This window comes from Psammomys obesus, unplaced genomic scaffold (genome assembly GCF_907164565.1).
Source record: "Psammomys obesus unplaced genomic scaffold, mPsaObe1.curated_primary_1811, whole genome shotgun sequence".
Lineage (NCBI taxonomy): Eukaryota > Metazoa > Chordata > Mammalia > Rodentia > Muridae > Psammomys > Psammomys obesus.
The window spans coordinates 22,668,830-22,690,982 of NW_026596134.1; the positions used below are offsets into that span (position 1 = coordinate 22,668,830).

The window sequence follows — 22,153 nt, forward strand, 5'->3', positions numbered from 1 at the left end:
AGTCAATGGTCTATAAAATATTCAAATGCAAAGGATCCCTAGTTAGAGGTCAGCTGGCCTATCACCTCACTCAGAAAATTGAGGTCTCTGTCTGGATACTGGCTTTTCCCACACATATAGGTAAGATGATGGCAGGAACAAGTGGGCCCAGGCTCAGAGGGTCCACCCTGCCCTCTAGCTGGCTCAGTCACAAGCAAGCCACAAATTCAGCGCACATGTTTCTGTGTTTACACTCGCCTTGGAAAATCAGAGCACTTCTGAAGAGATGCCGTTCCAGCCGTAGCTTGCTGGATCCAGAGATATAAATGGATGAAAGTGGCCCCAGGCTGGAAGTCCATCTCTTCCAGTGACGACACAGGGAAAAGATGTTGGGTTTCCTGATTAGCAGCCAGGGCTCTGCTTCCTTTTGGGGAGACTCTAGAGGTGACTTCCCAGCGGTGCCCAGGCATTCCCCACTGCAGCCAGACTCTGAGCCACCCAGGCACCATCCCTGCACCTACTATAGGAGCTGAAAGCAAAGGGAGCAGTTGGAAGTTCCCAGTGTACTGCTAACAAAGGTGCCTATTCAGCCCTCCTGCTGCCAATTCCCTGGCACAATCACTGATGCAGCCATCATCCAAGGGACTTACAAGTTCTTCTGTAGACCCACATGCATCTATGGGAAGGAGATGGAGAAGGTGGAGGAGAAAGGACCTGGGCTCTAATCCTGGTTCTAATCCCCACTGAGGATTTAACTGATCGTATCTGACTCCAGTATGAGCACTCTGAATACCCAGACCCTGAAGGCAAAGGGACTGTATTAACAATGGGTGTGGGTGAAAAGGAGCAACTCCCTCTTTCCTAGGGGCCCTGTGGTGACCAACAAGCAGAAGGTGAGGTACGGAACCTGGTCCACTAGCCAGTTTCCCTGATAGCAGGGGAACAGAGGTTCCATCTTCTCCCTTGCTCTGTGAAACTGACCGAGGTGACTGCCACAGTGCCCTTTGTTCCACACCTTGAGTCCTGCAGTAGTAGCCCAGCAGGGCAGGGTGGCAGTTGATAAACAGGCCCCATGGAGACAGAGAGACTAAGTCCCTGACCGCACTGACTGCTGCTCAGCTGCATGGACTTAGCTGCTGTGAGAAAAGCAGCCAGCAGCAACCTCGTGCCCAGGGAGGCTTGCTTTGTCCTTGTCCACACTATAGGACCAGCACTGCCTGGGGAAGCCTGGGAGAACCCTCCCTGAAGGATGCAGAATTATTTTAAAGGCAGCGGGCCAGGCCCTAAGACCTCAGAGCCCAGGCCTAACAAAGCAGCCCCAACCACCCTTCCCTCTATCCCTCTGTCCCCAGCACTAGCCCCTGCCTCACCTCATTCACGTCAATCTGGTTCTTCTCCATGTAGTCCCTGTCGTTGACCTGCCCTCCCTCCACAAATTCCATCAGGAGCACCCTCTTGGTGGACAGCTCCCAGTGGATCTGGGGGACCTGCAGAAAGAAAAGATGTCACATCAGAGGAGGAGGTAGCGGTCGGGGCTGGCCCCTGGTACAGTTCTGGGAGCCAGGCACTGGCACATACCGCTTTTGGGATGCAGCCATTGCCACAGAGGAGAACTGGGGTGAGGACTAAGCAGAGTGCCTCAGCCAGGTGGCCCTTATTGCAGGACTCCGTCACAAATGTTTCATGAAGGTGGGAGCAGCTTCCCCATTCCCTCACTGCCACTCCCCTACACCCCTCACCCTCCACACAAATGGGTACTTGGGAGAGAAATGTTTCCTACCTACCTGGAGGCTACTATTAAGCCTTTAAGTGCAAATGTCCACCACAGGCTCATCATGTGTTAAGGCCTGATCCCCAGCTGGTAGCGCTATTTTGAAAGATTTGAGAACTTTCGTGAGGTGGGTCCTGGCTGGTAGAAGAAGGCCGCACTAGAGGCAGGCCTCTGGTGCAGGAGTCCAGGCCTGTATGTGGACGTTCTCTGTTTCCTGGTCCCTATGATGGAAAGAGCCTCCAGTATTCCCTTCTCAACCACAAGCTCCACAATGAATTCACTGCCATGATGGAGTGAAACCCTCTGAAGACGTAAGCCAGAACAGATCTTTTCTTCCTTAGGATGTTTCCATCAGTTACTATAGTCAATGTTTCACATATACCTAACACCAGTGTTAGGAGCCGTTTCCTTCTGCCTCTGCCTGCATCAGACCTTTGCTTGGCCCTAACCCTGCTACAGTTTTCGAATCTGAGAAATAGGTCTGTTGAAGCAATGAACTGAGTTTGAACCAGCGGATAATTTCTGTTTTCTGCTAGTTTCCTACAAGCCTCCTATGGCAGATAATGCTGGATCTTAACCCAATGTCTATTACCCATCTTCCTCTTTCCCACACGGGAGAAACTGAAACCCTTTCCCTGCCTGTCCCATAGTAAGTGGTCACGTGATGCAGTTCTGGCCCATCAAATGTAAGCAGCAGTCTACTAGAGGATTCAGGAAAGGTTTGTCTTTTCTTCATAAAAGGATGCCTGTGGTACTATTCTTCTCTTTCTCTCCCACCCTGAAAGTGAATGTAATTCTTGGAACAGTAACAGCCATCTTGCAACCATGGGGGTGTGGGGGGGACTAAGAAAGTCAGAGGTGCCAGCTCTGACGTTGTTATGCTACCAAGTACCATCAGCAGCCAACCACCGCCCTCCTTCCCAAGTTATGGAGATAATAAACATGTGAACTATGTACATTGTGGCGGGGGGAGGTAATGTGCTCATGGGCACAGCTGCCCTAGGTATCATCTCCCCTGGAGTTGGAGCCACAGGCCATTGTAAGACACCTGATGTGGGTGCTGGGAACCAAAGCTGGGTCCTCTGGAAGAACAACACGTGTTCTTAACTGCTCAGCCATCCCTCTGGCCCTAAAAATAATCATTAAAACAAACAAACAAACAAACAAGCCAGAGGTGATGGCACAGGCCCAGCAGAGGCAGGTAGAGCTCTGTGAGTTTGAGGCCAGCCTGACCTACAAAGTGCATTTCAGCATAGTCAGGACTACAACAACCACAACCAAAAAAAAAAAAAAAAAAAAAAAAAAAAAAAAAAAAAAAAAAAAAAAACTGGATCAAAATTCAAAACAAAACAAAAAAAAAATCCCTGTTGGATTGGGTTTTCAGTTATTTGCAAACAAATTATAAACTAACTGACACATTCCTACTCTCTGTGACTGTGGAAACACCTAAAAGCAAAAGAGAACAGGTTTCCTCAGGAGCAGCAAGGTGTCAGGGAGCACCGTAGGCTGCATGATGCCACATAAGCACGTGACAGCATCAGCACCACCAAAGCTATGATGCTTCCAGCATGCCATTTCTCCAAAATTTTGATGACTATTTCCTCTTAGGAGAAAGCCCAAGGGCAGCTAATTCAAGACTGAGCCCTCCTCTAACCCATAGCCAAGACTCATCTAGGTAGCCCTCAAGTCCAGCTATACACCTCTCCTCGCTCTTCTGAAAAAGTTGTACCACAGGTGGTTCTCTTACCTCCTCATACCTGTTTACCTGTTTCCTTCTCTGGCAAGGGGCCCTGCAGGGGGCGGAGCTAGCCACAAGCAAAGACCTTGTGCTGAGAAGTCCTGAGCCTAAGCTAGGTTTTCACCATTTGGAAATCAGCTGATCAAGAAAGCGCCTCTCTGGATTTTGAATGTAAGATACCTGTCGACTAAAAACAAGCACACGTCTGTCATTACAGTTGTTCCTGGTCTCCAGAGGAAAGGTACATTACTTGGGTGCCTTTGGTTAAGCTCTTACATTGATTTGGAAACCTGAGAGCTTGGCAGTGGGCCTTGGTGCTCTGTAAACATTAGGGCAGAGCCCCGGGAGGACCTACTGAACAATTTGGAGGACAGCCAGGAGAGCACCAAGGGTAGAATGAGAGCCCAAGGCTGCAGGCTCTCTGGGCTGCCTGGGCAGGGGCAGGGTAGGCGGGGGCCTCTCTCCCATACCTTCATCCCCTATGGTGTGGCCAGTCCAGCCTGATCATCACATGCCCTTTTTCTCAGCAACTGGGGGCTGGAAAGTAGGCTGTTATTGCATAGAAATGGCCACAAAATCACAAAATTGTATGACTTATTCTTCAAGTCCCCAAACGGCTATGTCTCACCACTGCCCATCTACTTCTGCCATCCAGGAAGGGAAAAGCGAGAGACGACATTGGCAGGTGGTGATAAAGAAGGCAAGCTCTGGGAGGCCTCTCACTAGGTACTCATTGGCCCCAGGGGGACCACCTCTGGCCTATGGGACCCTGACCCATGGTCTATATCATCCTGGACAGCACCCCCATAGAGGCCCACTTGAGAGCCCCACCTACCTCCACATCAAGACCAGTCCAACCCCAAGATGTGGACTATAAAAAGTTCTGAGACCTTGGGTAGTCTTAGCCTCATGGTGGGGCCTGACCTTGAACTTCTACTTTGTGCATGTGCTGTGGCTCATCTAGACCCTCAGCTATCCCCCAGGTACAATCTTCCTGCAGTCAGAGCCTCGCTATGCCCAGCCTCCTCCTTGCTGTTTTGACTGTGGACACAGGCATAGTCTTTCTGAGTCCAAGTAAGATGGTGTTTACAGTTATGGAGGAAGCTGCTTCACCTCACTTACCACTGGCATGGAGAGAGGACAGGACCAGATGCTGACCTGCTGGTCAAACACCAGGTGTCCTGTGACAGCCAGCCACACAGTGACTCACGAGGGTCCTGATCCAGCTCAGAGCTGAGTCGATGCAATACACTCACACACTCATGCAAACTTATGTGTCTCTGTGATTCAGAAATGTTTCCCACAAGTACTACAAAGGCAGTTTGATGTGCAGGCTTTTAGGCCAAGGCTGTCTCCAACCTGCTTTTGCCCCTTGCTGGTTCACTTTGTAACCCTAGGCTAATGACTGCTGTTTCCCCACTGATGACATGGGATTTAAAACACCACCTCCTGCCAAGGGTGGTGACGCATCCCTTTAAACACAGCACTTGGGAGGCAGAAGCAGGCAGATCTTTGTAAGTTTGAGGCCAGCCTGGCCTACAGAGTGAGCTCTAGGACAGTCAAGGCTACACAGAGAAACCTTGTCTCAAAAGTCAAAAAACAAACAAAAAAAGTCAAAAAACAAAACAAAACAAAACAAACAAACAAACAAAAAAAAAAAACACCTCCTTTGTGAGGCTGCTCTAAGGCTTAAAGAGTAATACACCCACATCACTTTTAGGAGTGTCTAACACATTAAGAGGTCAGATGTTATCATACATGCTGCTCATCTTTGAGAGTTCTAGTAAGCAATGACACTTCTCCAAGAACACACAGGCTCCTGACTTCAGAGAAACTCTGGAGTGACCCTGCCCATTCTCATCCCCACTCTACCCAGAGGCATGCTCTTATCTCTTCTCGTTCCAAACCTATGCTTAGGCAGTTTCCCCCTTCCTGACTATCCCCAACCATCCCCTAGGTTACACAAGCCCAGCTGCCTGGCACAGCCCTGTTCCATGCACACTCAGATACATACTGCTCAGTCTGGCTGCCCTTCACCTCCTTCAGGCCTCCTCTCAGAGATGGGCTGAGGCCCAGAGATTGACTGTGAAGGGTCGAGGTTATTAAACCCCACTTTAGCACTGGAAGAGGCCTCACACACGAGGCAAACTCTTTGCTGAGGCTTAATTACGCACAGATGTTGTGATGGGGTGCCAGCATGCAAGAGCAATCTATCTACAGTTTTAAAAGAGAGCTGGGTTCACAGCACAAAATTTGCTTCCTGCTCATGATGTGCTTAGGCGAAATTAATTACTCAGGAGCCTTCACTCCTCCGTTGTCTTAGGAATGGTATGTGAGTTCTGACAGCAGCAGGTCAGATCAGTATGTTAATTATTTACCAATTTGGCATCCTTGTTTCAAAAATCTGTGTTGTTTTTATTATTATTATTACATGCCTTAGTCTGGCAGTTGCTAGTTAGATCCAGCCAGGGGATGATTCTGCTGTTTCCATGGAAACAGTGGAGGAGATTATTGGGTTTGTCTGGCTCGGCACTGTGGCACAGAGGGGCACCTCTGCCAGGTAAAAGGTGGCAGGAACTCTGAGTAGCAGACACAGAGTCGGAGAGCCTGGGCTAGAACCGGAAACCTCCCCAAGACGCAGCTGTGCATGGGGATGGGCTACAAGGGACCACCATCAGGATGTGTCAGCACACTGTTGGTGCAAAAGTATCTGACACACTAAAATGCTCCCTGAACACAGCTGTCTAATCCACACAGTCAGCACTTTTCAGAGGCCCTCTGAGCTCTCTGTCACTTCCTCATGGGAAGCCACCGAAACAAAAAGTGTCCACTGTGTGCAAAACGCTTTGTAAGACAGGCAACACATGCGTCTTCTTGCTCCCGTTAAGTGGGAAGTTTCTAGGGCCATCCTACAGGGGTTACCACAGCAAGAGATCAAGGAAACAATAAATACAGTATAAGAAATAAGAAAAATGGGACATGCAAGTGGACACACATCTGAGGCCCTGCAGCCTTCTGCTTCTTTTTCTGTGTCACTGACCACATGTCTTTCTCTCATGAGCCTTGAGGTTTCTGTTGTACAGTTCTGCACACTGGAGTGATGGCTAGAAACACTGTTGTAACAGGACATGAGCAAATGTAATACGTATCTTTGGAGCAGGAATAAATAGGAGCAGATTACATTAGTGTTAGCTAACCCGGTCACCGCCACCATCATCACTCCATAGTCTATGGAGGCAGGGGCCACAGTACACAGTCCCACAGGGGTGTTTGGTGTTGATTATGCAAAGAACATCCGTTCACTTGACTGGCAGGTCAACGAAGGGGTTCACTCTTTTGGTAATTGCCTTCAAGGGCTTTAATATGGGTCTCCAATTACAAATCACTCACCTTGAGTAAGAAACTTTGGCAAAGAGATGTCCCAGCTCAGGCCCTCTAAGTGGGGATATCCAGACCCCTGCACTCACTCCCTAATGCCCTGCCCTCCTACCTTTAGGAAGTCAAAGTGCTTGAGCATGTGGGCCACTTTCTCGGCGTTCCTCCCTTCATTTAGGAAGTCCAACTCCAGAGGCAGGTTCTTCTTGGCTTCGTCCACCAGCCACATGAATTCAAAATCGGGGAAGAGTTGCTTCACAGCCAGGACGAGCACCTGAAATCCACCAAGCAACCTGTCAGTCAGCCCATGGGACCCACCAAGGAAGGTGCACTTCCTAGCCCCTGCCTGGGTCTCCCCTGAAGTACATGTGGGGGAAGGGGAGCTGTTCTCCTGGCTTCTGTCACTATAACTGTACCAAGTCCAAGATGATAAGAAGCTAACAGCAGCCTGAAGTAACCTTGACGACTGTTGGCTAGGTGCTGCCTGGCTGAGTCCCCAGTATTGCACTGAGCTCTCATGTTCCTTGCATCCACACAATTACGGGAGATATGTAGGAACATGCCATGTCACCATTCAGGGCTCTGGGAGTTCCTGTGACTTTTTCCAAATCTGCCCAGCAAGGAAGCTTGGGTCTACCAGGCTCCCAAGACCTGTTCAAGACAGTTTCCATGACCTGTGCTGTGGCCACTCAATATTTGTTCTTACTTTGTTGTTTTGCTGGTGGTGGTTTGACTGGGTTGCTATGGACTAAACCTAGGGCCTTGAACATGGTAGGTGGGCAAGCTCTCAACAGCTGACTGAAATCCCTGGCTGGGGTTGTTCTGCACCAGCTTACAAAGGCTAGAGGAGGTGCTTCCGTTGCAGTAGTCACCTTCGCTTGCTTAAGCCAAGAGGCTGGGACTGAAGCAGTTGCAATACAGGCCAAGCATGCCTGCCTTAAAGTTCTGGAATCAGGAACACCCCAAGATCTGAAACTTCCTGAGTGCCCACAGGACATCACAAATGGAAACTTCCGCACCTCGTGACCTCATGACTACAATTATTATATAAAATTTACGTTCAGGCTCTGAGCATAAAACGTATATGAGACGTAAATGAATTCTGTCTTCAGACATTGGACCATGCCCAAGATGCCTCATTATATGGGTGCAAAAATTCCGTAATCCAAAAAAAGCCTAAAATACTCCTGATCCCAAGCATTCTTTTATAAGAGATATACCGTCCCTACCTTAGTTTCTATATGTTATCTGCATAAAATAAAACCTTTCATAATTTAAAAATTTGAATAACGAAGTATACAGGCTTGACAAGACAAAGGCTTGCCCACCTAGATGAAAAATTTTAAATTTTGACACTATGTTCACTGTGGATTCTTGATTGATGAGATGATAAGATGGGGGTTAGAAGTTTTATCTGGGTGCGAGTTTGATGATGTGAGTTGGTGATCAGAGGTAGAGAACAAAAGAGCAATGAGAGAAGCCAAACACACACCAAGGCCCCACGGGCATGGTAGGGAGGGACTCAGTGTCAATGCCCCCTCACTCCCCACCTTCCCTTTCCAACCTCCAGAAGGACTCACTAAGCCCCCCCCCCCCCCCCATTGACTGGCTGGTTCTGTGCGTGTGTTAGTGATGGTTATGCACACTGTTCTAGACATGTGTAAAAAAGAGAAAATTCAGAATCTATGGCAAAGCCAGCACCCAGGAGGCATTTGCTGCTTTGTTTTGAAAACCTACCTCCTCTGTAATACACTGGGTGCCATTCTAAGAGCCCTCACATGGGGTTACCATGGTCAATTTCTAACAAAACCATTTTTAATTACATTGGGCTATTGCCTAGTCACTCACGGGCTAGACCTGTGACCTTTCACCAACTCATTTCATCTGTTGTGTTTCTGTTTGTGTCTCATGAAACAAAAAAGAAGCAGTGACCACAACGGGCCAGGGTGCTATGCATCAGACCCAGGAACCTGAATTTAACAGCCTACAGATGCTGCCTCTCATGAAGTATCCTCAGATGACCCTCAGCTGCCACTGAAGTGGGGACAGAGCAAGTACATGAAAGTAAAGATGGCTGTCAGAGGCCTAAGCCCAGCCTGGGGCATCAGGGCCACTGAAAGCAGCTGAAGTCCTTTCTCTAGGTCCACGTTCATTAAAAAAGAAAAGAAAACAGGCTGCAGGCTCAGGAAAGCAGCCCAGGGAGCTCCCTTACCTGTACAATCAGCACTTGACCTCTTGGGTCAAACCTGGGCATACATAGGGTGGCCTAGGGAGCCTACACAGGTCTGTGTTGAGGAAGCTGCTGACCAAGCAGCCATTACTCACTGCTTTCTGTATGTTCATGCTATTTATGAAATTTTTAATTTCCCTTAATAGCCAAGCATACTGAAAGGCATTTTAAAGGTTTTTCCATCACTGATCATTCATATAATTAACCGATCCTAATGCTATTGGTCACCATTAGTACTCTATGCCATCCGTCACAAAGGCAGACACTTTATTAATATTCATTGCTAAGAACTAATTATTACATTAATCCATATCCCCAAACCTTCACAGCACTCGCAGATCTGGGTTCCAAGTCATTCTGTGGGTGCTGGGTCCCTCGGTGATTACCCAGGCCCTCTTACCAGGGAAGAATACAAGAGTCCTGTGGGCATCCGAAGCTGCAGATGACACCAAGCCCTATATTTATTGTTCTTTCCTTTATACAAAGACTTATAATTTATAAGTGAGGCACAGCAAGCAAGAAAAAATAACAAGCAATTATAGTAATATACTGCAATAGAAGTTACACAGATGCAGTCTCTCAAAATATCTTACGGTGCTAAACTGACTGGTTGGCTGTGGGTAACCGAGCCACAGACACCTGGAAAACTATGAAAAATAGAGTTGAATAAAGGGAGCCTCTGTCCTTGAAAAGGAGAGGTTTGCGTGCCACTGAGATGGCTCAGTGGGTGAAAGGCACTCGCTGCATATCCTGATGACTCCAGCTCAATCCCCAAAATCCGCAGAGGAAAGGGAGACCCTGACCCGAAGATCATCTTCTGACCTCCTCACAACGCCTTGGCACGCACGCACGCGCGCACGCGCACACACACACACACACACACACACACACACCCCATACCCATACTTTTGTCTGAGGGGAAGTCGGCAGTCTTGCAGTTACAGCAGTCCATCCTTCCCCTACGTGAGGTGGCCAACTTCAAATCTGGATGTCAATTATGAAACCCAGGAAGTGCATGGTTTTGCCCCTAACTCAGGGGTTCACCAACCTCTGACATTTGTTAGGTGAAGAGGAGGAAGGGAAGGGTCATGGGGTTGCAGGGGTTTGGCTGCAGACATGCCTCACTTTTCCTGGCTTAGGAGAAAAAGGAAGTCCTGTTTCACTGTCCATGTTCAGTGCATACCCATCCAAGAGCCTAACCTAAGTAGAGTCATTTTGGTTTCTTTTTGACAACAGATGCAGCTAACTAAAGTGAAACAGGTGTTGTCTTCCGTTTGCCTTTTTAATTTTTTCCCCCAAATGCACTTTCTCCATAAAATTCTCCTAGCAGCCAGTATTTTCACCAGCAGCCAGCACTTACTCAACACACGCAGATGTTTATTGGACACTCACATGAATGAAGAAGTGAATATGAAAATGAACACATGAATATTTCAGAGTATTCAGCCTCTCCTTGAGACAATTACATGCACAGCTGAGTGATGGGAATGGGCTAGGCTTTGTTTGGGAGATTTGGGTGGGGAAAGGGTTACCCCTGAGTTCCTGAGAACCATAAAATAACTGAGAATTTGCTTCCAAATCTGCAGCCTTATCAGTCAGGGTACAGTCGGTAACTAATGCCTCCCTCAAGATAAAGTAAGAAAAATAGAGCAAGACACTGTGGACAATGCCTGTGACACCAGCATGAGGGAGGTTGAGACAGAAGGATTGGAGTGAGTTCACAAACAGCCTGGGACACAAATTGAGAATCTATATCAAAAAGAAAAGAAAAATACAGGTAATGAAATTATTGCCCTATACAGTAACTCTGCTTCACAGTAGAGAAAAATCAATTGTGAGACATACAAAAATAGAATGGAAAAATAGGATCATGGAAGTTTGAAAACCAGAGAGAGTTATTTTATTTGTTTACTTATTGGTTTTTTTAAAGATAGGGTCTCTCTATGTAGCTGCATATACTAGAGCTAGTTATGTAGTCTATTCTGGCCTCAAACTCACAGAGATCTTCCTGCCTCTGCCTCCCAAATGCTAGAATTAAAGTTGTGTACCCTCACGCCCCTCCACAGTGACAGCTATTTATGATTGCTGAAGGAGGGGAAACCTGAAAATACTCATCGCTTAGCACCTACAATGTGCCAGTTGTATGCTATGAGAAACTTTGTAGACACTCATTTAACCATCTTGCCCACTTTGCAAAGAAGGAACGTGCTTCTGGGAGCCCTGAGCACCCCTGAAACAGTTCATAACTGCCCAGCCAGAATCTGGACCCTGGTTTTTCTCCATCCTTTCTAGAGTCTTGCTTCACACAAGGCAGTGTGAGCTAATACAATAGGAGGCTCAGGTAAGGCACAGAAAGAGCTGTGTAAAGGGCAAAAGGCAGCGGAGGCTACTGTTACTAAAGGCTGTAAAAAGAAACCTGTTCCGTGCAAGGCAGTCCTCTTAGAGAAGGCCTGCTCTGATCGGAGCTGGTGAAATAGGTGCTGACGAGGACGGCCAGTCCGTTCAGGGTATGTACACAGCCTGCCACTCACTGGGCTTATCTTTTTACAAGTAAGTTATTAAAGCTCGTGCCTTTTAGAACATGGAAGTACAGAGTGAACACATCCCCTAACACATCCCATGGGATGGCTTATAACCCTGCATATTTACATATCTGTTTCTTTTAACTAGGATCAACTGTTAGATACTGTGCCAATCCAGGAGTTACCTAGCCTCCCACTATTCAATCAGCACATTTAGAAAAGAAGCAAGATGACAGACGGTTGTGAACATGCTACCCAAAAAAGTAAGAACAGGACTGTCACAAGCCATTCGTTTTAAGGACCCTTGGGAAAGGCCAAGTGACATCAAGCAATAGATCAGACATTAGCACACAGGCCGGAAAGCTCAGGCTCAATACATCAGATCCCTTGGGGACCCTGGCATATGCACAGCATGGCACTGGCCACGACTTAGTTCCTTAGAGAGTGACAGAACAAGAGCTGTTCTTCATCAGCTACAGACAGCGGTGGGTGGGGGTGGGGGAGGGGACAATGACAAAGGATGGTGTTGTGGGAACCGGGGACAAAGGACTTGTCACCAGCTCAGAGCCCACCAGTGGTGACCATGGCAGTAAATACAGGCTGCTGAACTGTCACCACCTGGGTAAGAAGGAAGTGCAGCGCTGGCCAGCAGGTGGAAAGATGGTGCCCATCCCCTCAGCCCTTCCTGCTGAATCACTGTTCCAGTCTCGGGCCCCAATTAGCCTGGCTCAGAACAGCCACACAAATCAATAAGCGTCACTAGCTGTGCATCTAGAAGTGGAGTTACCCCAACTGCTCAAGGAGCAGTGTCGGGTGATAATGACAAAGCTCGAAAGCATCTCTGGCTGCATTTCTCTCTTCTGGACAATGTCACCAGTGTCATCTGGATTGTCAGGTGCTGTGCTCAGAATGACTTCCCTTCCTCTGACACCTCTCTACACTGTATCCCAGAAACGGTCCAAGGGTGGGGCGTGGTTTGGACCCTAGGGTAGCATGTGTTCCTGGGTTCCAACCCAGGAGTCCCCCCCCCCCCCCGCCTTTCTGGCTAAGCTGATATTAGTATGCCCTCCTGCCCATCAGGGAGGACAGGCCTTTACTGAGAAGGCAAAGCTGACAAGGCCTGTGCCAGGCAAGGTAATCTTATTTCTCTTGCCAGGAGAAGCAGTGCCATAACAGTCATGGTATCATTACTTCAAGCAACAACAAATGACAAGGCTCCCAGAAAACTCTGGTTTTGGGGAAAGAATATAAGGGAGACAGCAAACCTTCTTTGGCATCTGGATGTCACCAGAGCTGTGCAGCTGTTTGGGGCACACAAGGGACATTACATTAGAAGGACAAACCAGGAAAGTGAGGAAGCTACTGGACAACTAAAGATGGGAAGAACCTCAGTCCTTACATACCACAATGAGGTATCAGATCAGTCAACCTGGGGACAACTGGTGCGGCTGCTTCCACACCTGAGAGAATATAGACATCCCACCCGCATCATTTCTCTAGGGACACTCTACTGCATCCCAGATGGGCCAGCCGGTAGTCTTCAACTCTTCACTCTCAAAAGCCTGACCCTCCATGTCCTCCATCTTCATACAATTATACTGCCAGATTTATAAACTCGCCTTCCTAAAAGGCAGTCACCCAGTGGCTAAGCCCTCTCTATTTAGTAGGAATTACTTTAATCAGATTGACCTTCCAATGGCAAGAGGCAAGCCTGAAGGTACACAGTGCTGGAACTGGTGTGGATGGAAATCCAGCAGTCTGTGCAGAAAAGCCAGACACTACACCTGTCCATACGCTTCTGGTACCTAAGGTGGCCTCAGCATCCCCTAGAAGTAACTCATCCTCCTCCTGCCATACAGGCGGGAGCACCTTTCCTAGAGTTGTCATCCCTAAAATAAAAATATTTAAATTTGAACTTTTGGAGAAAAAACAAAAACAAAACCCTCATTTCAAATGTCAAAGAACCTAAGCTTTCTACCTGGATCTTCCCGGTTTTCCAGTGGGGAAAGGAAACCATGATAGGATTTTCCCAACAAGGACCAAGCCTGGTCCTGCCCCTGCTGATGGCTGTGTGGGTAGCCTGACCTTCTACGGCTGCCCTCCTGGATCTCTACTCTACCTGTGCTCCCAACCCTAACCCTCCCAGCCACTGCCAAGAGGACACTGTGTGCTCTGCACAGGACCTGCCAGGCATACTTCCTAACAAAAACATCTGACACTTAACTCAGGAAGAAAGATGCCAGACCTTTATTACTGTTCTTATCACCATTGACTTTATAGCCACCATTTCTTAGGGAGCCAGTGGGGATCTGAACAGAACAAAGTGACAGCTGTGCTCCTGGCCCAGGGGTGCTATGATACACTGCCAGGCAAAGATAGGCTTCTGTCTGACTCTAGAGCCATCAGAAACTCATAGTTCCTGCCTGGCTCCTGTCTTCTCCCAACTATGACCATGCCTTCAGCTACCAAGACAGTCTCTGAAACCTCAGGTCTGCAGCACATGACCAAGGCCACTCAGTAGCCCTGGTCCCCTAGCCCATGAGCTCCCTCTGAAAGACACGCAGCAGCTATTCCAAACCTTCACCCCCTCGAGCCTCCAATGCCACCTCCTACCCTCTCATTCTTGGCAGATGGTCTGGCCTCCTACAGCAGAGAAAAAATAGAGGCTATCAGGCTGGTACACACTCTGCTGCCCACATACCCTCCCCTCTCTAGGGGCCCCCACACTCATCCACACTTAGCCTTACTACTTTCTACCTTCAGAGCAAAGACTCATCAAAGGCCAGTGTCTTTTGTGTTCTTGGTGCCCAAACCTCTTGAATCTCCTCCTGGACTTGACATCTCAATTGTCTGTCTCAGTTGGGTCTCTAGCATCCTTTCCCTATCAGCTGAGGCCTGCTCCAACCTCAGAAGCACTGAAGCCTATGCTCTCCAGCCTTCCGGGGTTGAACACTGGGCAAGAGGATTTTACACTGTGCCCCAGCTTCCTTGGGTCTCAATTCTCCTTCACTCCTCAAACCTTCCTAGCTTCTCTTCCTAACAACTCTAAGATCCCCTGAACCAAAATAACCTCTTCTGAGCCTGGTTTGACCTCCCACTTGACAATACTGAATAATTCTAAGAAACTCTATTTTCTAAAATGGCTGCTACAATAATCCTAATCCAGGATGCTTCTGGAACCTCACATACTCATTATTTTTCTAACCTAGAACAATTTCTTTTTTCCCCAACTAGACTCTAGCTGACATACATAGGTAAAGACACCCAATAGTAATCAATTACACCAGAAATCAGAGATACATCTCTGTCTCCTCCTTGGCCCCTCCCCACGAAAAGCTGGTCACAAAGTCTGGATGACTCTCCCACTTGAACCTAGCTTTCTCCTCTACCCCCATGATACCGTCTTGCTTCCTACTTTACCTCTCTCACACCAACACAGCAGCCCTCAATTCATCTCCTGGCTATACAGATTTTGTGCTTTCCCAATGCATTCTCCTGACTGCCAACACACTTTGATTTCTGGTGCATATCTGATCATGACAGTCTCCTGATTAGAATTCTTAAATGGTTCCCCACTGACTACTGAGAAAATCAGATGTTGTCAGTCTCACAAGTATGTCATTGTTGGCCGTGGGTACTGTTCCACGCCTGGGATGAGGGCCCACTCTTGCCCTGCCTAGCTTCCCAGTCTCATTCCCAATCACTTCCAGCATCTAAGTGAGTGATAATTCTCCAAGCTCCCTCTGCTCCTATAAGCCTTTGGAACCTCCCACATGCTAAGCTGTGCTTGCACTGCCCAGCAGTCTCATGAGTCCTTCAAGCGCACAAGAACACTAGCCCTCCGGGAAAGCCCCCTTGTCACCTCCACGCATCCCGGTTTGTTTACATACCTGTCTCCTGCACTAGATGAGAAGGGTGAAAACAGAGCTCACTTACTCACATGCCCTCAGCACCCACGTAACACATAATGAGAAGAGACCTCGGTGCACATGTTTGGTCTAAAATGAGTTGGAAGTTGAGTCTAGATTAAGAAGAAAAGGAAGAGGAAGGAGAGGGACATGCAGAAGCAACAGACTGCTGACCTCTATGTAGGAGTACTAGCTTCCTCCTGGATAGTAGGAGCACACATTCTCCCTCCCTTGATCTAGACACACATGTAGAAGATTCCAGGAGTAAACAGGCCCTCTAAGGATTTCCCCAGGGCCATTTGTAAGCATCTAAGCTTGTTAATTCAAAACGAATATCAAATAAGCAAATGATTCATCTGCATAAATATTTCTATGTGATCTACACACTATTTTTCTGTGCCATGGCTTGTAACATGTTCTTTCTATATACTATAATCTAGCACATCATGATGCAATTCTGTATACCCTCGAGGAGATCACCTTTGGTTCCTCTCACTTCCATTGCATCTCCCTGGAGGTCTCCCTGTGACTCAAGTCCCCATCAGGACCTGAATCAGCTTTGGCCTCATCAGCTTGCTCACTGTGTTCTGAGACATATCTCAGAGCATTTCCAGGACAAATCAAGAACTGACCAACCCTGCCAGGGTGTGATTCCAAGTTCTTATGACACAGCCTCGGTCGTGTCTCAACTCTCCTCTCCCACTCTGCTCCTCAGAGGGCCACAGTCCACCCACCAGCCTGAGTAAGAATCCGGGAGGCTGTCTGGCTCCCGAGGAAAAACAAAACTAGGAAACAGGAAAGAGAAAGGGGGTGGGAGGAAATCATCCACCTCCATCAGAAGAATGTCCTTCGAGCTTTGAGCTTGAACCTTCGGGTGCTGGACCTTCACTGCCACTGTCCGGCCATCATGAAGCACTGCCTTATGGACCTGTGCCAGGGAGGCTGCCCCCAGAGGGGTGTCGTCGAAGCTCAGGAACAAATCATGGATCTGTCAGGAGTAGAAAGAGAACAGTAACTGAGAGGAAGGTGGTCTGATTTGGGGTGAGGGTAAGCCAGACAGAAGATGAGCCAGAGCTGTTCAGTGTCCCACAGCAGATTGACTGCTTATCAGTTACTTGTGTGGATCCTGCTTGACCTTTTTGCCATGGTCAGGATCCATTCCAGACATATGAACAGGACAGGACAGGACAGAAGACCATGTGGAGGGCATGCTTGCACAGGAGCACAGAAGCCCTGTAACTCCCATCAAAGGCCAAAGAAACACTGTGTATCATTTGCCCATTTAATGATCCACTACTGCGTCTGCAGAACCTTCACACACAGATCATAAACGTTAACAGAGCTGGGGCCAGGGCAGCATGACAGGCCAGATGGAAGATATTCCAACCCTACCAACCTGGAGAGCTCAGGGACCTTTAAACTGGAGGCTCCAGATCATGGCTGTCAATTGCCTTTGCCTGAGCAGCAGCCTCCAAATGGGTTTCTGAGCCACTGCCCGCCTGGCCACACCGTAGTAGGATCCCAGGGCTGCCAGACACCTAAAGTGAGTCTCTGGGGCTTTCCTTGCCTCTTCTGTGCCTCGGTTTCTTTCTGCGTGACATAGAAATCGCACTTACTCTTGCATCTTCTCCTACTTTCTTCCTCCCTTCCTTCTCTTTCAGAACCACCATACTGGTTCTTTCTGACTAGTTGCTCATCATGACATGGTCAAGACACAAATAGCCTACTAGACGAAAAGAGACCCTCCACAAACTTTTCTCAAAATTGGCAAAGGTTGTGGTTCAAGTCCTCTCCATTTCCTTAAGCCCCTGTGTAGCCTCAGAGTTCCAGAAAGCCTGGCTATTTTTGCAGACAAATACACACCAATATTTTTCGGTAATTAATCGCATGCCCCTGTTTCCCCACAGGATCCTATTCTAGGCCAATTCAGTCTTCTTTCTCACCCCTTTCCTGCTTTTGTACCCACCTTCCAACCTCACTGTTCTGCTCCTCAGCACTGCCCCTTTCTCTCTTCAAACCTGAGACACCAAAGACCCCACAGCTACCATCCCAATCCTGTTTGCCATGGTACACCTGTTAATTACATGCCACACCTCCATGCCACCATTCCTGTACCTTCCACTAAGTTCCATTTTCCAACATTCTGCAGAAGCCAAGACCCAGGCATCAGAGAAGGGCTTCCCATGTTCGTCATGAGTGACAGCTCTCTGATGGATAATTTCTCCCCATCACGGTGTCCAAATCTCCTTGTTCCCCCAACAACACACTCCTCTATGAGTTCTGGGCTTCCTAAGGATGAGTTATCTGCTTGTGTTATCTACTCACTTACTCTGGGTCTCTCAGCTAAAGAACTTTCATCATGGACTTGTGCTGAGATGGGAGAACACGAGGACTACCTTCCTCATAAACCCATGTACCGAGTGAGCTGGGGCTTGCTACTCTGACCACTGCTATGACTCCTGCAACTAGTACAGGAATGGAACTGATCAGAGTCAAACAAGTGTCTGTTGAGTGGCTAAGTCCAGTATCTCTCTGCTGGAGAACAGAATCAACCTAGTCTTCGCCTTGAAACCACTCAACCTTCCTGCTCCCACACTGCTACCAATACAAACACGCCGACAGATCGCTGTCTGGAATGGGGAAAGTATAAAACCATGACTGGGCTATACCTGGGCAGAGCCTACCTGCTACTCCAAGTAAGACCTCAGGCTGGACTGTCAGAGTCTTCAGCAGCCCCAGCCACTGTAATTGGCTCAGAAATAGACATGTGGCCCAACTAGTCCAATCAGACTCAATTTTCTGTGTCCATTTAAACTGTGGGAGAAGACATGCTTTCCATTGGACCTAAGAAGAAAAACACAACACCGGGCACGCCAAGCATCACAGAATAGAAACAAAGGGAGCTGAGCCAAGAAATGGAGAATAAATCCAGGTTACTTTTAGCCCTTTGACCTAACCATCCCTGAATACCTAGCCTATAGTTCCTTTTCTGTCTGCTTGCTTGAATAAGTTAATTTGAGCAAAGTTTTGTGACAGAGACAACCTAAGGGGCTCTGACTAACCACATGTTCTCAGGTATGCATGAGATGGCAGAGAGACACAGGCCCAGGGCCCCTCAGAGACACAGTGACTGTGGGTTTCAGCCCCTCACTGACTTCTTGCTGGAACAAGGACCCAGGAACAGTATGAGGCATATGTTATAGTATGTATGTTACTGCATACTGAGATCTACACAGACCCCTGGAGAGAACAGTAGTGCCTGGAGGACCACCAAGGAAACCATTTCTCAAGAAGGAGCTGTGGACCTTGCCTAATCTTCCTACAGCCTCTTTCTCCAACCCTAAGCCTTTTTCTAGCCCTGAAAATGTCACCTCCTTATCTGAGAAGGACAACCAGTTTCAAACCTGTGTCATTGCGGGGACACTGCAGAGTCATTGCAACCAAAGAGTGACATGGCATCTCTAGGGCTGTGTGACAAGAACAGCTGCCAAGAGCACCCCACAGGGAAGTGGAGGAAGGAAAGGGCTGAGACAAGCAGATCTGAATCTCCAGGATGAGAGGAAGCCAGGCTTGTCATTCCACATAGGGACAGGAAAGGACCCCCAACCTCCTGTTCCCATTGGAGGAATGGAGGAAGCCCCCAAGATACCACCTAACCCCAGCTGCTAACTCAGCACCTGAACCAGCCCCAGCAGTAAGGAGTTAACCAAATTCTCAGTTTCACCAACAGAAGCAAAGGAGTCACAGAAGGCAAACCCCTGTCCCACCCTAAACCCAGCATTCCTGCAGACATCTTTCCTTCTCTAACTAGAAGTAACTCCTACTCCCTCCCATGCTCACGAAAACACACAGACACACACACACAATAATTGATCACTAGTGGATGCTCCTAGCTGGCTTATAAAAAAAGGTAATTAAAGATCAGTACTGCAGCCTGTAATTAAATATGAATAAAGTATCTCTAAATGGAACTTTAATTCAAAGTGTTCAGTGAAAGACTTTATGCTGATAGATAGTAAGGAAAAATAGACCCTGTCCTGAAAGCAGAATTATACCCCCATGCAGCAGAAACAAATGCCACCCCTCCCTCCCAATCGCCAAGGACCTGCCTCATTCCATAGCCCTCTCGGCAGAAAACCATTAGCAGAAACAAACTGCAGCGTTTTCAGCAATTAGATTCAAGCAGGGCCCTCGGCTGCCTCCAGTCCCTCATAGAAACTTGCCTCTCCTTCTACGGCTTGCTTTCCTGTTCTCTCTTCCCCCCCGCCCCCCAGCTCTGTCCCCCTGGGACTGGCAGCAAAATCAATTAAGTAAAACAGCTGAATTTTAAAATGACTAGCTGTATGCTTTTTAATTACCATCAGTCTGAGATTCAAATATATTGATATGGTCATCTAGAAAAGAAAACATTATCAGAGAAAAAGTTGTTCTGGCACTGTGCAAAGAGAAACAGAGAGAGAGACAGACCGACAGATAGACAGACAGACAGAACATGGATGTAAAGGGGGATGGTCTCTATGAGGAAAGACACTGGCCAGGCAAGAAGAAAAGCATCCTCCCTGGGGCCCTGGCCACTCAGTCCTCAGCTGTCTACCTTGGGGAAAGGGGGTCCCAGGACCTGAAGACCAAGGAACACTGTGCCTATTCAGGCATACAGAGAGACTTCCAGTAAGTCAGGCCAGCAGGTTCCCAGAAAGTGAGACCACTGGGCATCTTTTCCAAAATACCACATGGAGTGGCGAAGCACTGGCCAAGAGCCTCATTTGGCCCAAAATAAGACAAGAGTCAGGGTACCTTGAAGAAGCTAGAAAGTTCTGCTTCAACTCAGTATCTTAGCCAGCCACGCCACTGTCTGAAGGCCTGGGCAGCCTGAGGCCCTGAATGGACACTGGCTCAAGGTCACAGGTTAGGGCAGGGTGAGGATGGACTTTCTAATAAGGCCCAGCCTCAGCTATCCCATCCCATGGACCCCACACTCAGTCATATCAGATCAATTTTTAGCCTCAGCAGGATCAGCATAACACATCTCCCAGGCCCTGGACAGCCTGTCTCAAGCAGCCCTAGACGCCAAGGCCAGGCAGTTCTCTAAGAGCTGGGGAGATGCCATGGGCACCTGAGCAGACCGGTGCGGCAGGGCTGTTGGTGAGAGGGGGAGGCAGGTTACCATGGCATCAGCAACCGAGAACATCTGGCTCTCTGTTGTGGAGCTGGCCCACCCCATACCTGGCTGGGTTCCAGCTGCCAGCCATTCAAACCTGATGGGCAAAGCCTCAGTCTATGCTAATGGAGCAGTTAGGATGAGCCTCAGCCTCAGGCAGTCAGGACTGCTCCAGCTAGCCAGGACTCTGCAAAATGCCATGAACAAAACAAACCAATGCACTCCCGCCACCTTTCATCACTTCTGCCTGGAGCCTATCCCCACCTCTGCTCCTCTAAACCTCGCTGACCTCTACACCCCAGGTGCCTTTCCACCGAGGCAGATTCCATTTGTGCAATTCCTGCCTCTTCCTCTAGAGCACATCCTGGTTCGTAGCTCCCCCACCCCCACCTTCAAGGCCATGCCTTTGCCTTCTAAGGTCACTTTTGACAGCTATAGCAAATGAGTGGCTGCCGGGGCACTCTCACTCCCCCTATGGAGGTTCTAAAATATGTTCCAAGTTTTTAAATGTTCCTCCCCTTGAGGAGTCTGTCCCCTTTCCCTTAAGTGTGAACTGGAATTCATGACCCACTCCTAAGCTACAGAAGCACTGCAATCAATCTCTCTCCCTCCCTCCCTTCCTTCATCCCCTTCCCCATCTTGAAGTTTTTCAGGAGGGAACAGCTGTCCTACCGAAGGTCATTCCCATGTCAAGGAGCCGGGCTTTCCGCACACAGGGAGACCCCTAGACACAGACTTCTGGTCCCAGACAGACCCTCCGATGACCGAAGCCTCCTGACAAACCCTAAGCATGACTGTTAGTGCTAAACGCCAGCTGACTGGATTAAGTCCTTCAGAGGCGCCTGGCAAAGCGCTCCTCTGGCTGTGTCTGTGCGGGTGTTTCCAGAGAAGGGTGACCTGGGGGGTCAGGAAAATGAGATCTGTCCTCCACGTGGCTGCCATCCATTTGGCTGAGGGTTCAGGCAGAAACAGAGTTTCCTTCTCCCTTCTGCAGTTGGGACCATGTCCTCCTCAGGCCCTGTACTTTAGAATCACAGGGATCCTGGAACTCCCTCGAGAAGCCTCCCCCAGGTCCCACCCCTGGGTGACCAGGCCTTTGGCCACAGATGGAAAACAACTCGATGGTTGTCCAGCTCTGAGGCTTTCTGACAACAGCTGAGACTGGCTACAGAATGCTACCCAGATCTCCATCTTACAGGCAGCTTGTCTAGGAGTTCTCATCCTTCATGATCACATGAGCAATCCCTCTAATGAATCCTCCCTTGCATGTTTACCTCGACTGAAATCTACCCAACTGGTTCTGTCTCTGTGGAGAACCTTGATAACCTTGATCCAGAACGATCCAGTAAGCCACTCCTCAGCAACTGACCCACAGAAACTTTAAGAAAAATGCTCATTGTTTCAAGGTGCTGGGACTAACTTTTACACTGCAGCAGGCAAGTGATACATCCAACCACACCCATGGCAGACAT

At 48.5% G+C, this 22,153-nt stretch overlaps 1 protein-coding gene across 10 annotated transcripts in view; it reads right to left on the reverse strand.

Moving 5' to 3' along the window:
* Positions 1 to 22,153, reverse strand: part of Adck1 (aarF domain containing kinase 1) — an 86,320-nt gene that overhangs the window by 14,300 nt on the left and 49,867 nt on the right. For 9 of the 10 annotated variants that reach the window (XM_055593035.1, XM_055593036.1, XM_055593039.1 and 6 more), the window contains 3 exons: positions 16,353 to 16,511; positions 6,979 to 7,137; positions 1,350 to 1,466 (listed from right to left, as the gene is read on the reverse strand). In XM_055593035.1, the coding sequence (XP_055449010.1) occupies positions 1,350 to 1,466; positions 6,979 to 7,137; positions 16,353 to 16,511 (435 nt within the window). The remainder of the gene's footprint in view (positions 1 to 1,349; positions 1,467 to 6,978; positions 7,138 to 16,352; positions 16,512 to 22,153) is intronic. The other variant, XM_055593040.1, reaches the window with a different exon arrangement.